General features: G+C 38.3%; 3 protein-coding genes across 4 annotated transcripts; all 3 read left to right on the forward strand.

The window, feature by feature from the left end:
• Positions 1-114: 114 nt before the first annotated feature.
• Positions 115-3,635, forward strand: LOC113697412 (beta-fructofuranosidase, insoluble isoenzyme 1-like). Of its 2 annotated transcripts, XM_027217016.2 has the most exons (7): positions 115-444; positions 959-967; positions 1,134-1,996; positions 2,339-2,497; positions 2,639-2,883; positions 3,001-3,091; positions 3,211-3,635. In XM_027217016.2, exons 1-7 carry the CDS (start codon positions 240-242, stop codon positions 3,391-3,393), a joined length of 1,755 nt encoding a protein of 584 aa, XP_027072817.1. In that variant the 5' UTR covers positions 115-239; the 3' UTR covers positions 3,394-3,635. The 2 variants fall into 2 exon arrangements, with proteins under 2 accessions (XP_027072817.1, XP_027072818.1); XM_027217017.2 differs by lacking the exon at positions 959-967 and having other exon boundaries at positions 116-444.
• Positions 3,636-4,485: 850 nt separating this feature from the next.
• On the forward strand, positions 4,486-7,803 carry LOC113697414 (beta-fructofuranosidase, insoluble isoenzyme 1-like). The gene is made up of 7 exons (XM_027217018.2): positions 4,486-4,722; positions 5,499-5,507; positions 5,594-6,453; positions 6,615-6,773; positions 6,876-7,120; positions 7,257-7,347; positions 7,481-7,803. Exons 1-7 carry the CDS (start codon positions 4,539-4,541, stop codon positions 7,658-7,660), a joined length of 1,728 nt encoding a protein of 575 aa, XP_027072819.1. The 5' UTR covers positions 4,486-4,538; the 3' UTR covers positions 7,661-7,803.
• A 7,819-nt stretch (positions 7,804-15,622) lies between these two features.
• On the forward strand, positions 15,623-18,913 carry LOC113695374 (beta-fructofuranosidase, insoluble isoenzyme 1-like). Its single transcript, XM_027214453.2, has 6 exons — positions 15,623-15,900; positions 16,661-16,669; positions 16,756-17,615; positions 17,777-18,180; positions 18,317-18,407; positions 18,541-18,913. The coding sequence occupies exons 1-6, from the start codon at positions 15,717-15,719 to the stop codon at positions 18,718-18,720; spliced, it is 1,728 nt and encodes a 575-aa protein (XP_027070254.1). The 5' UTR covers positions 15,623-15,716; the 3' UTR covers positions 18,721-18,913.
• Positions 18,914-19,200: the final 287 nt, after the last annotated feature.

The raw sequence follows: 19,200 nt of genomic DNA on the forward strand, positions 1-19,200 counted from the left end.
AAGAAAACTGATTTTGGAGAGAACAGTGGCAAGTCTTGATCCAAAAAATCAAAATTTCCCGATTTTTTTTTCATCCACTCAAAATCCCTGTCCAACTCAAGACAGAATTATATTATATATATCCGTCGTTAATTGTCTTGCTCTCTCCCCGGACAATCCAAGACGTACTTCTGTCTGTCTATAAAAACCGAAAACATATATTCAGGAAACCGTGAGTGACACTTTAGATTGTAAGCAAGATGAAGTGCTACTACTGTGATCATGAGCTTGTGCGGGCTTTGTCACTTGTTTTCGTATGTTTATTGCTATCACTGCTAAGCATTAAGAAGGTTGACGCGTCGCACCAGGTTTATCCGGAATATCAAACTCTACCTGCTGTGAAGGTGAAGCAATTGGAACACAGAACCGGCTATCATTTTCAGCCTCAAAAGCATTGGATCAACGGTACCTCTTCTTCCCTGTTAACTTCCATGCATGTTATTTACTACTGTCAAGGATGAATGGGCTTCATGCATGTTATTTACTACTCTCAGATCTCGGCTAAATTGCCAAATGCTTCCTACATCCCATATCCTCAGACACAACCGACCGACATCCTCAGACAAACAATCTATCTAGCTAGATATGATCAGTTCGTTTTGCGTATTATTCTGTGTTATGCTTTAGGCTTAAGCGCTGCTTGTGTCAGATGCTGCTGCATAAGTCATGACTCTTGGGTTCTGGTGGTTGGTAATAATATGTGTTTGCAAAAGAAAACAAATTTACCAAATGAAGAAAAAGAGGAGGAGAATATTCACTAATCATTTCCATTTAACTTTCATGGCCAACATCAGAGCACATGTTAACATCTTACTGAACTATATAGTACTTAATTCTTTTCGTCTTTTAAAAGTTTTGCTAATGAATTTATATTTCTTTTCCACGGGAACTCAACGGGCGTTAAAATGATCAAGAGCAGATCCGAATGGTAAGCAAACTAACATGAATTTCTTTCTCCTCCTTTCACTGAAACGGACGATCTTCTCTTTCTTTTTGGTTCGTTTCCTAAATACATCTCTTTGTTGATTAACTTTTATAACCTAAAAAATTCAAAAATTTTTTTTTTTTTTTTTTTTTGGTGGGGTGCTGAGCAGGGCCGATGTATTACAATGGAATTTATCATCTCTTCTACCAGCATAACCCTTATGGTGCGGTCTGGGGCAACATAGTATGGGGCCATTCAGTGTCAATGGACTTGATTAATTGGAAAGCATTAAAGCCCGCAATAAAGCCCACAAAACCATATGACAAACACGGTTGTTGGTCCGGCTCAGCCACGATCCTTCCAGGCAACAAGCCCGTTATCCTCTATACTGGGGTAGTAGATGAGAACCAGACACAGGTCCAAAACTATGTACTACCTGCCAACATATCCGATCCATATCTTGAAGAGTGGATCAAGCCCGACGACAACCCGTTAGTCGTTGCTGAACCGGGCGTTAACAGGACAGCTTTCCGCGACCCAACAACCGCGTGGATGGGACGGGATGGCCACTGGAGAATCCTGATCGGTAGCAGGAGAAAACACACGGGGATTGCCTATTTGTACAAAAGCAAGGATTTTATCAAGTGGGTTAAAGCTAAACATCCGTTGCATTCAAAGGATAGAACTGGGAATTGGGAGTGCCCCGATTTTTTCCCGGTTGCGAGGGAAGGAAAAAAGGGACTGGACAATTCAATGATTGAAGAACAAAACGTTAAATTTGTGTTAAAAGTTAGCCTTGATACCACCAGATACGATTATTATACGGTCGGTAAATACTTTCCCGAGATCGACAGGTACATACCTGATAATACTTCCGTGGATGGCTGGAAAGGATTAAGATATGACTGTGGAAATTTTTATGCTTCCAAGAGTTTCTTCGATGCCAGCAAGAATAGAAGGATCCTGTGGGGTTGGTCCAATGAATCGGACACCAAAATGGACGATGTTGAAAAAGGATGGGCTGGAATTCAGGTATTGTAGGATCTTATACTAATAATAGCCTAGCCTATCTTTTCAATAGTAAAGTCATGTGTTTGGACAGTTTTTACTAACATACTACTAATTAAGTTTGTTTGTTTGTTTGTTTTTTCTTTTGGTGAATCATTTGATAACCTTCATATGATAGCTCGTATGATAGACGATATGCTTGCTTTACGTCTGTGTGCTAGACACCAGACAGATGTACTACATTCATTCCTTAACACGTGCATTAAGTTTCGATAATTGATTACACCAGATTTTATCTTTTCTGGTTTGGGTAAATCATAAATGGGAGCTGAAGATGCTAATTCGTCTGCTTTTGAATCGTCGTAGACTATTCCACGTAGAATATGGTTGCATCCTAATGGAAAGCAACTGTTGGCCTGGCCTATTGAAGAAGTGGAAAGTCTTAGAGGACACAAGGTTCAGTTGAGGAACGAAAATATGAAGAAGGGAGACGTTGTTGAGATCAAAGGAATAACAGCTGCACAGGTTAGGTTTGCGTAGGATATTCGGGTTTCGTTTACGCTGTCGATCATACTATGGATTAATATATTATGGCATCGTTAACCGAACCCTAAGAGCAAATTACAGGGCTGATTGAATGTGCTTTGCTTTGACATGCACTTGCAGGCTGACGTTGAAGTAGTGTTCTCGTTTCCAAGTTTGGACAAAGCGGAGCGGTTGCACCCTAGTTTGGACCACCTTGATGCTCATGAGCTTTGCAGTCGAAAGGGCTCAAGTGTCCATGGAGGACTGGGGCCGTTTGGTCTTTTAACGCTAGCTTCAGGAAAGCTAGATGAATACACTCCAGTCTTCGTTAGGGTATTTAAGGCCAAGAACAAACACAAGATTCTGCTTTGCTCTGATGCTTCAAGGTTGGCTGATCAGATCTCAACCAGCTAGCAGCATTAAATCTTTGGTTTCTGTCTTTAAATGGTCGTGCTAATCTTGCATGTAGTATTAATATTTACTATTACCCTTGGTCTTGGCAGCTCCTCCCTAAAGAAAGGGTTGTACAAGCCCTCATTTGCAGGCTTCTTAGACGTAGATTTGGCAAAGAAGAAGCTTTCTCTCAGGAGCCTGGTGAAAACTTTCACATCTCCCTCCGTTTTTTTTCTTTTTTTTTTTATTAAAACTAAGAAAAAACTTTTATTCTGTTTTAAAAGATATTCGTAATGAATGAGATGTATTTCTGTTGGCAGATTGATCATTCTGTGGTGGAGAGCTTTGGCGCCGGAGGCGAAGTGTGCATTACATCTAGGGTATATCCTGCTTTGGCAGTCTCCGACAATGCCCATTTGTATGCATTCAATAATGGCAGCGAGACAGTTGCTATTGAGACGTTGGACGCTTGGAGCATGAAGGGACCTAAATTGATGAACTAATCCAATACGACATGCATGGACCTCATTTTTCCAACTTCATATATTATGTACTGCCTAATGTATTTGACGTACTTTAGCTAGTCAGCGGTTGATGTTTGTTTGGATGGACATTGAAATTTATGACTATAACGATCGTCTCACGGTCAATTGCATTACATCTAGGGTTTATCCTACTTTGGCAGTCTCCGACAATGTCCATTTGTATGCATTCAATAATGACAGCAAGACAGTTGCTATTGAGACGTTGGACGCTTGGAGCATAAAGGGACCTCATTTTTCCAACTTCAGATATTATGTACTGCCTACTATATAAAGAGCCTAATATGTTTGACGTAGTACTTCATATACCATTTTTTGGATGGACATTGAACTATATGACCATAACGATCATCCCACGTTCGATTAATATTCGGTCGGTAGCAACAGCTAATTTTGTTCAAAGTTGCCGGGGAATTCTGAATTTTCAGTGTTTGCTTTTACCAAGGTCCTTGATGGACATTTTAGCCACGATTATTCATGTACTTAATTTTCAAAGCGTCCATAGACAAGTATGAAATGAAGAATGAACGTGAGAAAATTGTTTGAGCCGAAAACGTTCTAGCAATGCAGGACGTTGTGCAGATGACGTGAACTGGTTGGGATCTCTTTCTCCTCCCATTTTATTTTTACTTTTCAAGAAGCAAAGATGATTTCTTTCTTTTCTCTTCATTCGGTTTTCCTGTCGTCAGACCCCACGTTTTATTTTGGCCGAACTCAAGACACCAACCGCGATTATTTCCTGGTCAAAAATAGAATAAAACAGGTAGTTAAAAATGGAAAAAGAGATCAAAACTATTGGACGCATACAAAACGGCCGCAGGTTAATTTCGCAGTTATTTCTCAAGCATTCCCATCCATAAGTAATTTTCTGATCTATATAGACGTTGTTCTTGCGGTCAATTTTTTTCTGATCTATAAATACTCAAAAGTGCACTAATTAACCATTCAAAATCCTAAAATCTCTCCCATCTCTCTCTCGTCTGTTTTCTCTCCCATCTCCCTTTAAATACCAAACACACTGCCTATCGAATAGCATCAATTGTTCTTATTTGTACATATATATTGTATCTTTTTTTTGTAAAGATAGTATCAACTGTCAAAGTCCAATGGAGCTCCATAACAAGTTTCTTTGGGCTTTGCCAGTATTCATGTTATCCTTTTTAATTTCTTATAATGGTGTTGAAGCCTCCCACAATGTTTATCTTCATTATCAGTCTCTTTCCGCCATCAAAGTAGAGCAAGTGCATAGAACCGGCTACCACTTTCAACCCAAGAAGCATTGGATTAACGGTAATTTTCCTCATAATTTTTTGTGGTTTGCTACAATTTTTAACGTTCTCTCTTGGGCATCATTACAAGTTTACACACAATGCATGCAACCTCACATGATATATTCTGCTTTATTGATATTCACACTATTTCAAAAAAAAAAAAAAAAAAAAAAAAGAGAGAGAGAGAACAAGCAAGAAAGCTGAAAGAGTTGACTCTCACCCTTCAAGTAATTGTTTATATGACAATCTTTTGGCTAACATTAGAAAATTCACATACCATTATCCTATAGTCAAGGAATTTGAAAAGGTTTTAGTGGATGATGGAATAGGATAGGCAGCCAGAGTCTCAATCCAACCCAACATTCTTGGTTGTGCTATGCTGGCGTAGACATTCTGCTCCCAGAAAGATTTCCTGATGTGGTCGTTCATTCCAATTGCTCAATCTGATATAGGGCAGAAAAATATTAGAAAAAGCGAAAAAGAAAGTTGAGCGGAACATGTCATCCTAGCATCGACGACGCCATTATCCACATGTTTAGGATAATCCAAATCCAGCATAAAGTATCTAACCCAGACTGCATTCACATATGTATGAAGGTTTCGTAAAATACTACTGAATAATACAATCATGCACGTTTCTTGCTTTCTTTTTTTTTTTTTTTGGGTTGCTTTCTTTTTTTACACTTAGAGAATTTCTGGGCGTGCCCAGTCCAATTGGTTTCTTCTACTAACTACTAATGGTCTGAACCCTTTGTTTACATGTCCATGCGGGACCATAAAATGACTGGAGGGCAGATCCAAATGGTGAGCACTCTCAAAAACCACGCCTTTTTAAAACCTTTCCTTTTTGATGGTTTAAAAACTAATTTTCATCTCAACGCTGATGACAGGTCCTATGTATTATAATGGCGTCTACCATCTTTTCTACCAATACAATCCCAAAGGAGCTGTATGGGGAAACATTGTCTGGGCCCATTCAGTGTCGACTGACTTGATCAACTGGACTCCATTGGAACCTGCAATCTTCCCTTCAAAACCCTTTGACAAGTACGGCTGCTGGTCAGGCTCTGCAACAGTTCTTCCAGGCAACAAGCCGGTCATCCTTTACACCGGTATCGTGGATAAGAACAATACCCAAGTCCAGAACTACGCCGTGCCAGCCAACCTCTCCGATCCATATCTGCGCAAGTGGGTCAAACCCGATAACAACCCACTGATCGTCTCCGAAGCCGGCGTGAACAAAACAGCATTCCGTGACCCAACCACAGCCTGGTTGGGCCGAGATGGGGAATGGAGAATCTTGATGGGTGGCAGACGGAAGGATACAGGAATTGCATTTTTGTACAAGAGCAGAGACTTCATGAAGTGGAAAAAGGCTGCAAATCCCATCCATCAGTCTGCTGGGACTGGCAATTGGGAATGCCCGGACTTCTACCCTGTAGCCAAATCAGGAACAAATGGGTTGGACACTTCTGTATTGGGACAAAATGTAAAGCACGCCTTGAAGGTTAGTCTTGATGCCACGAGATTTGAGTACTACACCCTTGGTAAATATTACCCCGCAGAAGATAGGTACGTACCCGACAATACGTCCCCAGATAACTGGAAAGGGCTGAGATATGATTATGGCAACTTTTATGCGTCCAAATCATTCTTCGACCCAAGCAAGAACCGGAGGGTTTTGTGGGGTTGGGCTAATGAGTCCGACGCCGCCAAGGACGATATCAAAAAGGGTTGGGCAGGCATTCAGGTACATATTCTAAATATTAGTATTAGATTTTACTCCAAGAATCATTTATATATTGCTGGACTATAGGTATTCTTTTATACCCCGTCCAGTCGAGTAATACTCGTATTGATAATCTAATGTTGTTTCACATATTTTTGACTAATTTGTCTTCAATTGATCAGTTGATTCCACGAACAATCACGCTCGATCCAATTGGGAAACAATTGCTTCAATGGCCAGTTAAGGAATTGGATACTTTGAGGGGGGCACATGTCCGTCTGAGCAATCAGCTGCTGAAGAAGGGCGACCTCGTTGGAGTTACAGGAATAACTCCTGCACAGGTTTGTCCTCATTTCCCCCCAAAACAACAAGACATGGGAAAAAATTAGGTGAATATTGGAATGCATGAAATCTTCTACACTGATTCATAAATCCTGTTGCAGGCCGATGTGGAAGTGACGTTCTCTTTCCGCAGCTTGGACTTGGCAGAGCCATTTGATCCAAAATGGAAAAAACTTGATGCTCAAGATGTTTGCAGCAAAAGAGGTTCGTTTGTTCAGGGCGGTCTCGGACCATTTGGTCTCGTGACGCTTGCCACTGAAGACCTGCAAGAATACACTCCTGTATTTTTCAGAATTTTCAAAGACGCTGGCAAGCATGTTGTTCTCATGTGCTCTGACGCTACGAGGTTGGCTAGATATTTTACAAGTCAACTTTCTTTAGTTGGCAAATAATTCTACTCTCGCTCTTTTTTGACTTCTCTAAAACTAATGCTTTAATTATACATTGATTGAACAACTTTCCACTCCCTTATCGCGTCTCAGGTCATCCTTAAAGAAGGAGTTGTACAGACCCTCATTTGCAGGATTTGTAGATGTGGATCTGACTGATAAAAAGCTGTCTCTTAGGAGCTTGGTATGGTTGCAGTTCTTTTTCTACCCTTTTACTATTTGCCTAGTCAGCAGGCCTCCGCCTGCTGTATATTGATTTCCTTTCCATGATGTTATGATGAATCATTCATTCGTTTGTGGATTCCTTGTTGGCGCAGATTGATCACTCAGTGGTAGAGAGCTTCGGGGCCGGAGGGAAGACCTGCATTTCATCCAGGGTTTATCCAACTAAAGCCGTCTCCGACAAGGCTCATTTGTATGCATTCAACAACGGGACTGAGGCTATTACAGTAGAGACTTTAGATGCCTGGAGCATGAAGACTGCTAAGGTGAATTAAGATGCATGGGAGAGCTCTACAATCACCATTTTGGAATTTTTGTTTTTGCATATGCTTTTGGGCTCTTTGACCAGAGCGAGGGATAACCTATATTAATTGTTTTTTTTTTATTTTTTTACCTTGTATTATCAGCAAAAATAAAAATTTACGATTCGCGTCCAACTATGAAGTCTATGTCTTTGTTCTTTGATTTTCTAGCTTGTACAACCTTTTACATCCCGAGGAAATCTTATCAATTGTTGATCATCTACTCGCTCATAACTTGAAGAGTAATGAAAGTAAAACAAAGCATGAACGCAATAAATTATTTGAAGGGTTGACGTTATTTTAATGTTGATAAGAAAATCCATCAGAGATTGAAAAAAGTTCCTGGTTGGACATGCATTGAAGTGGATAACAAAATCCATCAATTTACTGTTGAGACCATTCTCATCCTCAGTCGAAGGAGATATACGACAAGCTAAAATGTTTGTGCAATAAATTAGAGCTGGCTGGCTATGTTCCCCACACGAATTATGTGTTCATTGATGTTGACGAGGAATGTAAGCGAGGAATCTTATACACACACAGCGAAAAGTTGGCTATCACATTTGGTCTCTTTGCGACTCTTTAGGGAAGCCCTATTAGAATTACAAAGAACATAAGGGTTTGTGGTGATTGTCACACATTTACTAAATATGTTTCATTAGTGGCAAATAGGATAGTTATAATGCGAGATGCAAATAGATTTCATCATTTTAAGGAGGTGCTTGTTCTTGTGGAGATTACTGGTGATTGCTGTTTCCACGTTGGTGGGATGACTTCTCCGTCACCCTACATAGAATACTTTGTTTGTGACCATACATGGATGCAAAAATGGCGTCTGTTGTGAAAATTTGAAATTTGAGGATTGTATACAGACTCTTGTGGGACACTCTATGTACTAACCCTGTTGAAATTTGAAATCTGTAGTTATACTAACCCTGTTTTCACTTTTAATATATTTCTTAACCTTCTCTTTATAAGCATGTAAGCAGTCACACAATCTTTCTTTACTGTTTGCCGGTTAATCTTTTTATAAAACGGGGATTCAACTTTCATAAATTTGTTAAAAACAACATGGTCCAGCATAGAAAAAGGATATTCATATACAAGAACCATATGAGTTGCTAAGTCTCGGACCTTGGCATGACCATAGAAAAAATTAGTTATAGAAGTTATACCATCCGAGGGTCCTTCAATGAAGGATAAGACTTGTTGCCTTTTTCGATTTTCTTCCCCAAGAGCTAGCTTCTTTTGTAGACAATTTTTTAGGTGACGCTTGTGTTGAGAAGTGGTTCCAGATACACTTTTGGCAAACAGTTCTTTGCAGTGATTGCACTGCATTTTCATTGTTCCATCGGTCTGCTTTACTATTTTTATATCCTTTAATATTGTTGACTTCTTTTTCCTTTGTTTTTTTTCAAATGATTTTGCTCCTTCATTCGACTGCTCTAACATATCTAGGGATGGCAACGGGGTGGGGATGGGGTTGGGGCGGGGGATTTTATATAATTTTATTATGATTGAATTTTAGCAAATAATCAAGTACTAAAATATCAACACATCATCAAATTATTATTCATTGTAATTTTACAATTGAAACTTATAAAATCAATCAAATAAAAATTATTTGAATACAATCCAACATGATGAAATAAATATAACTAAAGTAGTCAAGTTTTCACTTTTGGCACAAATACAATCACTAATTCATTATTGTGCTTGTGCTTTTTTTAAGAAAAAAATGTTATTGTATTAAGTGTAATTAGGGATTTAGTATAAATGTATTAGTAAATTTAGTATAACCAATTAATAATTTGTATTAGTACACATATATAATTATTAGTATAATTAATAATATCAATTATATTATATATACTAATAGACATTATATAATACATATAACTAATAATATCATTATCATAAGTTTGTAACTAATTAAATTATATATTATATATAATTATATACATGTATATTTTATATATTTATTTTTTTAAAGCGGGTGGCGGGGCAGGGTTACACTCCCCCGCCCCGTTTCTAAGTGGGGGGAAAAAAATTCCCCCCGTCCCAACCCCCTTTCCATTAGCCCCCCACGGGCACCCGCCCCCATTGCCATCCCTAAACATATCTAAATCCAACTTTTCTTCGCTCAACTCATCAGCATTTTCCTCCACCTCAAGTTCTTGATCGGCAACTTCATTTTCAACCTCCATAATAGGACTTAATGATGATTTTTTGAGTGAATGAAATAGAGGGCTATACATCCATGTTTTTTGAAAGGGAAAAAACCAATCAATTTTACTGTTAGCATGATTCAAAAAAGAAAGAAAAAGAAAGCAGATAAAAACAGGTGTATAATTGCACTCAAATATGTCAAACAACCTTTCACAAATATTGTTAATAGTGTCAGTAGTTGAGTATACACTATATGAATTTAAAATTTAATTAATAACTTTGTTTATGTCTTTCTATATCAATATTTAAAAACTTAATTAACAGGTCATAGCCTTAAAACTTAGATAAGTTCATGTGCTCCAAAATTTGAAATTCAAAGAAGAAGACATCAACAAAGACTTCAATATCCGTGAAGTCTAACAACATCCATGAAGTCTAACAAAAAGAACATAAAGAAGAACACAACAACAAAATATGGTATATTGCTATTGCTACTTAGACACTAAAAAAAATATATCAAGGGTACTACAAAAATCTAAACTGGTTGACTAAAGCAAAACATTACCATATCAGAAATTTACTAGTCCAGTAAAGAAAACATTACATTATTATATTGGCAATTACCTTATTATTTTTATAATAATTCCAAGTTTGTGTTTTTTTATTGGCATTGAATTTGATCACTACTATTATTCTTGCTTCCTATGGCTACATATAAAAATCGGGGATGTTGAGTTTGGCAGATCTCTCTGTGCCCCATGTGTTGAGTTTAGGTGGTTGGTGTCATTTTTGTCTCTCTAGGCGCTATGTTAAGCAGCTTTCTGCTGCTAAAAGATTTTCCTCTTTTTTTTCCCCTTTCTTTCCAAGGAAAAAAGTCCCGCACACTACTCTGCGTACACTGCTTATTTCTGTGGGCTTTGCAGGATTGCCTTGAGGCAATCTCTAACGGCTTGTTTAACAATTATTCGAGGAAAGCACCAAAGACCCGGGTCATATTTTTGGATTTTCTACAAGGGATTTTGTTTTTTGATCCCAATTTCGACACGTAAAGAGCCTCCTCATTTGGCGATGTGTAGGGAGGGGAAATCACATAGAAAAGAGAAGAAAGAAGGGGAGCGTTTTTGTTTTTCGATTTTTGTGGGAGGTGTTGTTATAGAACAAAAAAAAAAAAATGTTAAGCAAGAACCATCCAACCTGATTCATTGAATTTTCGAAATTCATCAAGAATTAAAGCACCTCGCCAACAAAGTAATAATAGGTATTTTTCCTTACCAAAATTGACGATGGTTCGGCGAAATTAGTCAAATTGGATTGGTCAGCGGTTACTTGAATGCTTGCGGTGATTTTTGCTGGAGGTGACTGGAGCTGGAGGTAACCAAATAGACTGAGCTAAAGATGCAGCCGTGACTGGTAATAGCAGTGAAAAAATGAAGGCCTTTTTGGTGCAAAATTTCTAATAGATAAGTGGGGTGTGACGGAGAGGTAGAGAGGAGGAGATGGTGGACTGTGGGGTTGAAGCCGCGAAATAAACCTCCACTTGGTTGTGACGGAGAGGCATAGAGGCGAAGCCGCGAAATCGAAGAAGAAGAGGAAAAATTATACAGAGCTGGAGAAGCGAGAAGTGAGAACCCTAATTAGATTTGTTATATTTTGATTTATAAAATGGCAAATATGCCTTTTATTAACAAGTTTTAACGAGCTACCCAGCTACCAAACGAGTCGAGTAATTAAACGAGCACATTTCTAACTCGAGCTCGGCTCGTTTACCACAACTAACGAGTCGAGGTCTAACGAGTTTTTGAGCTACTAGTTATGTTTAACAGCTCTATTAATGCTGTTTCCACCTTGGTGAGGTGAGTTTTCTCCCATCTGTGTATCTTACCCTCATCCATAGTGCTACAACTAAACAAATCCATTATTAGAATGCCATTCTTTGTGATTATATTGCATGAGAAATGGTAATTGGAACAGAAAATTTGGACAGCTTGTACAGATCTGATGGCCTATTGGAATTGGCAGTCCATGTACAGCTTCTGCCACTGCCGATAATGCGCAGTTTTGCTACCATGGATGCTAGCTTGTTTGACTTTCTCTATCTTGTGGTCCTTAACTGGCAGGCCTGCTAATTGATTTTGAACTGTTGAGCCCATATGCGTCTCAACTTCAGTTTGGATCAGTTTGGCTCCATACTTTCTTAATTGTCTTCCAAAAAGCACAAGTTAAAAGCACCATGTGCTGATATCATCATCCGACTCCGCTCTACATGTTTCTTCCACCAACAGAACACACAGTCAGCATATCTCTTCATACCTGCTCTGGACTATCTTGGCTTAAGCTATACTATCTTCCAGGTACACAAGGTTAATTTTTACTGCTAAAAAATATTTGCAAGAGTCTAGTATCAAAAGCCTGGTTAAGCCTTGCTCATGTACACTAATTTCTTATCATAGTTGACCTAATATTCGCTATCCTTAATAGGTCAGTGTCTTTGGAATCTACAAGGAATTACTACTCCTGATTGAAGTGATATGTACAGAAGCTTTGGCATGTTATTACTCCCCCAAATAAGCAAAGTTGTAAAAGTCCATACTCTTTTAATTGCTGAATGGACTCAGTGCCTGTATATGTGTGCACCGGTAACTCTAAGCATTAGCTATGCTGCATTTGCAAATGCGGTACACAATTCACTGGTCTAGTCTTGATTCTTGAACTAAGAAACATTTCAACATTGAACTGATGATATTAATTAAATATAATAGTAATTGGCTATGCTGCACCTTGACTTAGTGGGCTGCATAATGCAGCCTAACTTAACTTTTCCTGTACAGTTGATGCAGTCGCATTTTCCCTGAACTTCCCGATACATGAAAGACTCTGACGTCAAGAGCCCGCATTCATTCTTTGGCACCCCCCAGAGTACCAATTTGTATTTCAAACAAAAGGCTTTACATATCTTGTAAGTAGTGGAAATTCACATGTCCCGTTATTTTGTCCACCAATTTGCAAAAGTCGCAATTTGAAGCATAAACAAATCCAAGGTAAAATGAGAAACTGATGGTGTAGCTAATATTTCAATCTTTTTTATTGAAAAAAAATTAAAAATCCCTCAGCAGTCAGTAAAGACCTTAACCGAATTTTAAGTTGCTCGAAAGGTCTGAAGTGGGGAGACGTGGCTCGCGAAGGCAAATCTATTACTGGGCTCAGATATGTTCTAAATTTTATGAGAGGCTACGTGGAAATGAAAGAAATAAAAATCGAGGACCAATTCCAATGGAAATCAAGACCATTTCTGGATTCATGTTTCTTCCTGGTCGAGTCTAGAACTTTTCAATGAAGGGGGAAAAAAAAGAAAAGATACTAGTACTAAACCCCAAAAACTCGAAGCAAGTCAGTGGAGGAGGTTACAATGTCGGTTGTGGAACGCTGAAATGGGCGCTTAATGTTGTCGTACTCATTTGTTGTTTGATCTTTATGAAAATGCACCTACCTCACATCTTTTTCTAACCTGCCCCAGAGGCCCGAAACGTGCAAGATCATTACAAGAATGCGTGTATGTAGATAGATGCATATAGGGCAGGTAGTGGGAAACTGGGAATGTGCCTGAGACAAATGTGTTTTGAGGCTCTTTTCGACTGCAGAGGGTAGAGTTTCTTCACTTTAGGGAAAAGCCCGTGGAGGACCATTATAGTGATTTCGGTATTTGTCCAATCTTTATCTCCAGACTTGAGAGGTCTCCAAATGGCTATGGTGGGTATCGTTTTTCGGCCTCCAAATGGCTTGGCTTACCCTTCCAAGAATGCATCATATATGTGAAGATAAAGACCGAAAGATCCTTTTGTGATTCGTAGCTGTGGGGGTATACGCATTTTAGTGAAGAAACCTGCAGAAAAAAAGAATTGCAGATTTCGGACGAATTCTTCAGAAGGAAAATGCCATTTTAGTGATAAAGGCATGCAACTTTTGTCATTTCAACTTCAGTGAAGGGATCCCTTTCTTCCATTCAAGAAGATTAATTTACAAGCCTTTTGACCTTTTCTGCTCTTCTGCATAATTGTGGCATTCAGCCTTCTAACTTTAGCTCTAGTTTAGCATAGTCTTTAAATTTTAAAAATCAACTATTTATTCTGCTTGATAATTCATTTTTCAATAACAAAGTTTTGACATAAGAAATGGTAAAATTCATTTATAGCTTCAATTAATTCTTAACCTTCTCTTAGCTTTCGCGACAAGAATTGAGTTGAATAGTAAAACGGAAAGGGTTGTAAAAAGAAATCTCAAATTCGAGTCATCTCACTTATAAAAAAAAAAAAAAAAAAACTTCCCATAGCTTTAGTCAGAGGACATTGCAACATGCTACATAAAGAGGAGATGATACAGTAGTATTTTTTAGGTGTCATACTCTCAAGTTAGATTATTATTGGATTATGAAATAAATGTTTTTTATTCTTAAATTTTAATCATTTCAAAAATTTAAAATATAAGCCACCATTACCATTAAGAGATACATATTAAAGGAATAATACCGAATTTTCCCATACAAGGATTTGAACGTTGACCAATAACCTTCAATACTGTGTAAGGCAAATTTACAAATAAGATATTCCCAGTTTAGATTGTTATTTTTAAAAGTTTTTTGTAGAAAAATATATTGTAACGATTTAATATATGTGAAGTAAAAAGGAGATTGCAAAATATATTCATAGAAAATGTAAAATATTTTTTGCGAAAAATTGCAATCCAACCGGTACTCTAAAAGGTGAAAATGTTGGGCTAGGCATTTTCGTTACTCAAGGGTAGCAAAAGTCCTGAAGCACATGACATAAGTCCTACAAATTATATTTGTTATAATTTAAAAATTAATAAAATGTTACAAATATGCAATATTGATTTGAAAAGGTAGAATACCAACTAACTGTATAACATATAACCAATAAAAGGATAGGTAAGCCAAAAAGAAACTCAAAATTTGTTTTGAAATTCAGAAATGTTAGTGTTGGATTGTGATTTCAAAGAGTATGAAACGATGATTATATTTTTCAACTATGGAAAATAACATAGCGTGCCTACGGGTAATAAAAACAAAGCACTAAAGAACTCAATTCCTATAGATTTCAAACCTGAAAACTTATACTTCAAAGTTACAAATTTCTTCCACTTGCACGAATAGCTGTTAGTACAAAGTGTTTGCTTTTACCAGGGTCCTTGATGGACATTTTAGCCACGATTATTCATGTACTTAATTTTCAAAGCGTCCATAGAGAAGTATGAAATGAAGAATGAACGTGAGAAAATTGCTGGAGCCGAAAAAGTTCTAACAATGCAGGACGTTGTGCAGATGACGTGAACTGGTTGGGATCTCTTTCTCCTCCCATTTTATTTTTGCTTTTCAAGAAGCAAAGATGATTTCTTTCTTTTCTCTTCATTCGGTTTTCCTGTCGTCAGACCCCACGTTTTATTTTGGCCGAACTCAAGACACCAACCGCGATTATTTCCTGGTCAAAAATAGAATAAAACAGGTAGTTAAAAATGGAAAAAGAGATCAAAACTATTGGACGCTTACAAAACGGCCGCAGGTTAATTTCGCAGTTATTTCTCAATCATTCCCATCCATAAGTAATTTTCTGATCTATATAGATGATGTTCTTGCGGTCAATTTTTTTCTGATCTATAAATACTCAAAAGTGCACTAATTAACCATTCAAAATCCTAAAATCTCTCCCATCTCTCTCTCGTCTGTTTTCTCTCCCATCTCCCTTTAAATACCAAACACACTGCCTATCGAATAGCATCAATTGTTCTTATTTGTACATATATATTGTATCTTTTTTTTTGTAAAGATAGTATCAACTGTCAAAGTCCAATGGAGCTCCATAACAAGTTTCTTTGGGCTTTGCCAGTATTCATGTTATCCTTTTTAATTTCTTATAATGGTGTTGAAGCCTCCCACAATGTTTATCTTCATTATCAGTCTCTTTCCGCCATCAAAGTAGAGCAAGTGCATAGAACCGGCTACCACTTTCAACCCAAGAAGCATTGGATTAACGGTAATTTTCCTCATAATTTTTTGTGGTTTGCTACAATTTTTAACGTTCTCTCTTGGGCATCATTACAAGTTTACACACAATGCATGCAACCTCACAATGTCGATCATCTTATATATTCTGCTTTATTGATATTCACACTATTTCAAAAAAAAAAAAAAAAGAGAGAGAACAAGCAAGAAAGCTGAAAGAGTTGACTCTCACCCTTCAAGTAATTGTTTTGGCTAACATTAGAAAATTCACATACCATTTATGCCATTGATATTATTGTTAATTTAAGGAATTTGAAAAGGTTTTAGTGGATGATGGAATAGGATAGGCAGCCAGAGTCTCAATCCAATCCAACATTCTTGGTTATGCTGTGCTGGCGTAGACATTCTGCTCCCAAAACGGTTTCCTGATATGGTCATTCATTCCAATTGCTCAATCTGATATAGGGCAGAAAAATATTAGAAAAAGCGAAAAAGAAAGTTGAGCGGAACATGTCATCCACGACGCCATTATCCACATGTTTAGGATAATCCAAATCCAGCATAAAGTACCTAATCAAGACTGCATTTACATATGTATGAATGTTTCGTAAAATACTACTGAATAATACAATCATGCACGTTTCTTGCTTTTTTTTTGTTGCTTTTTTTTTTTTTAACACTTAGAGAATTTCTGGGCGTGCCTAGTCCAATTGGTTTCTTCTACTAACTACTAATGGGCTGAACCCTTTGTTTACATGTCCATGCGGGACCATAAAATGACTGGAGGGCAGATCCAAATGGTGAGCACTCTCAAAAACCACGCCTTTTTAAAACCTTTCCTTTTTGATGGTTTAAAAACTAATTTTCATCTCAACGCTGATGACAGGTCCTATGTATTATAATGGCGTCTACCATCTTTTCTACCAATACAATCCCAAAGGAGCTGTATGGGGAAACATTGTCTGGGCCCATTCAGTGTCGACTGACTTGATCAACTGGACTCCATTGGAACCTGCAATCTTCCCTTCAAAACCCTTTGACAAGTACGGCTGCTGGTCAGGCTCTGCAACAGTTCTTCCAGGCAACAAGCCGGTCATCCTTTACACCGGTATCGTGGATAAGAACAATACCCAAGTCCAGAACTACGCCGTGCCAGCCAACCTCTCCGATCCATATCTGCGCAAGTGGGTCAAACCCGATAACAACCCACTGATCGTCTCCGAAGCCGGCGTGAACAAAACAGCATTCCGTGACCCAACCACAGCCTGGTTGGGCCGAGATGGGGAATGGAGAATCTTGATAGGTGGTAGACGGAAGGATACAGGAATTGCATTTTTGTACAAGAGCAGAGACTTCATGAAGTGGAAAAAGGCTGCAAATCCCATCCATCAGTCTGCTGGGACTGGCAATTGGGAATGCCCGGACTTCTACCCTGTAGCCAAATCAGGAACAAATGGGTTGGACACTTCTGTATTGGGACAAAATGTAAAGCACGTCTTGAAGGTTAGTCTTGATGCCACAAGATTTGAGTACTACACCCTTGGTAAATATTACCCCGCAGAAGATAGGTACGTTCCCGACAATACATCCCCAGATAACTGGAAGGGGCTGAGATATGATTATGGCAACTTTTATGCTTCCAAATCATTCTTTGACCCAAGCAAGAACCGGAGGATTTTGTGGGGTTGGGCTAATGAGTCTGACACCGCCAAGGACGATATCAAAAAGGGTTGGGCAGGCATTCAGGTACATATTCTAAATATTAGTGTTAGATTTTACTCCAAGAATCATTTATATATTGCTGGACTATAGGTATTCTTTTATACCCCGTCCAGTCGAGTAATACTCGTGTTGATGATCTAATGTTGTTTCATATATTTTTAACTAATTTGTCTTCAATTGATCAGTTGATTCCACGAACAATCACGCTCGATCCAAATGGGAAACAATTGCTGCAATGGCCAGTTAAGGAATTGGATACTTTGAGAGGGGCACATGTCCGTCTGAGCAATCAGCTGCTGAAGAAGGGCGACCGCGTTGAAGTTACAGGAATAACTCCTGCACAGGCCGATGTGGAAGTGACGTTCTCTTTCCGCAGCTTGGACTTGGCAGAGCCATTTGATCCAAAATGGAGAAAACTTGATGCTCAAGATGTTTGCAGCAAAAGAGGTTCGTTTGTTCGGGGCGGTCTCGGACCATTTGGTCTCGCGACGCTTGCCACTGAAGACCTGCAAGAATACACTCCTGTAATTTTCAGAATTTTCAAAGACGCTGGCAAGCATGTTGTTCTCATGTGCTCTGACGCTACGAGGTTGGCTAGATATTTTACAAGTCAACTTTCTTTAGTTGGCAAATAATTCTACTCTCTCTCTTTTTTGACTTCTCTAAAACTAATGCTTTAATTATACATTGATTGAACAACTTTCCACTCCCTTATCGCGTCTCAGGTCATCCTTAAAGAAGGAGTTGTACAGACCCTCATTTGCAGGATTTGTAGATGTGGATTTGACTGATAAAAAGCTGTCTCTTAGGAGCTTGGTATGGTTGCAGTTCTTTTTCTACCCTTTTACTATTTGCCTAGTCAGCAGGCCTCCGCCTCCTGTATATTGATTTCCTTTCCATGATGTTATGATGAATCATTCATTCGTTTGTGGATTCCTTGTTGGCGCAGATTGATCACTCAGTGGTAGAGAGCTTCGGGGCCGGAGGGAAGACCTGCATTTCATCCAGGGTTTATCCAACTAAAGCCGTCTTCGACAAGGCTCATTTGTATGCATTCAACAACGGGACTGAGGCTATTACAGTACAGACTTTAGATGCCTGGAGCATGAAGAGTGCTAAGGTGAATTAAGATGCATGGGAGAGCTCTACAATCACCGTTTTGGAATTTTTGTTTTTGCATATTCTTTTTGGCTCTTTGACCAGAGCGAGGGATAACCTATATTAATTGTTTTTATTTTTATTTTTTTACCTTGTATTATCAGCAAAAATAAAAATTTACGATTCGGGTCCAACAATGAAGTCTATATCTTCGTTCTTTGATTTTCTAGCTTGTACAACCTTTTACATCCCGGGAAAATCTTATCAATTGCTGATCATCTACTCGCTCATAACTGGAAGAATAATTAAAGTAAAACAAAGCATGAACGCAATAAATTCTTTGAAGGGTTGATGTTCGTTTGATTCAAGGGAATTTTTAAAACTTCTAAAGGAAAGGGTGCTTGACCGTCGGATCAGAAGTTCTGAATTACGAACCAGCACATCATTTTTGCTAATGGATAAACAAGCGCTTCATTTTATTTTTTTTTAGGAGTAGCAAAAATATCTATGT

Source organism: Coffea arabica, chromosome 6e (genome assembly GCF_036785885.1).
Source record: "Coffea arabica cultivar ET-39 chromosome 6e, Coffea Arabica ET-39 HiFi, whole genome shotgun sequence".
Taxonomy (NCBI): domain Eukaryota; kingdom Viridiplantae; phylum Streptophyta; class Magnoliopsida; order Gentianales; family Rubiaceae; genus Coffea; species Coffea arabica.

Coding starts and splice junctions, on each gene's coding strand:
- LOC113697412 (XM_027217016.2), top strand. CDS start 240: ATGAAGTGCTACTACTGTGATCATGAGCTTGTGCGGGCTTTGTCACTT. Junction 1,997..2,338: donor AAGGATGGGCTGGAATTCAG/GTATTGTAGGAT, acceptor GAATCGTCGTAG/ACTATTCCACGTAGAATATG. Junction 2,884..3,000: donor CTTTGCTCTGATGCTTCAAG/GTTGGCTGATCA, acceptor TGGTCTTGGCAG/CTCCTCCCTAAAGAAAGGGT.
- LOC113697414 (XM_027217018.2), top strand. CDS start 4,539: ATGGAGCTCCATAACAAGTTTCTTTGGGCTTTGCCAGTATTCATGTTA. Junction 7,121..7,256: donor ATGTGCTCTGACGCTACGAG/GTTGGCTAGATA, acceptor ATCGCGTCTCAG/GTCATCCTTAAAGAAGGAGT. Junction 7,348..7,480: donor AGCTGTCTCTTAGGAGCTTG/GTATGGTTGCAG, acceptor TTGTTGGCGCAG/ATTGATCACTCAGTGGTAGA.
- LOC113695374 (XM_027214453.2), top strand. CDS start 15,717: ATGGAGCTCCATAACAAGTTTCTTTGGGCTTTGCCAGTATTCATGTTA. Junction 17,616..17,776: donor AGGGTTGGGCAGGCATTCAG/GTACATATTCTA, acceptor TCAATTGATCAG/TTGATTCCACGAACAATCAC. Junction 18,181..18,316: donor ATGTGCTCTGACGCTACGAG/GTTGGCTAGATA, acceptor ATCGCGTCTCAG/GTCATCCTTAAAGAAGGAGT.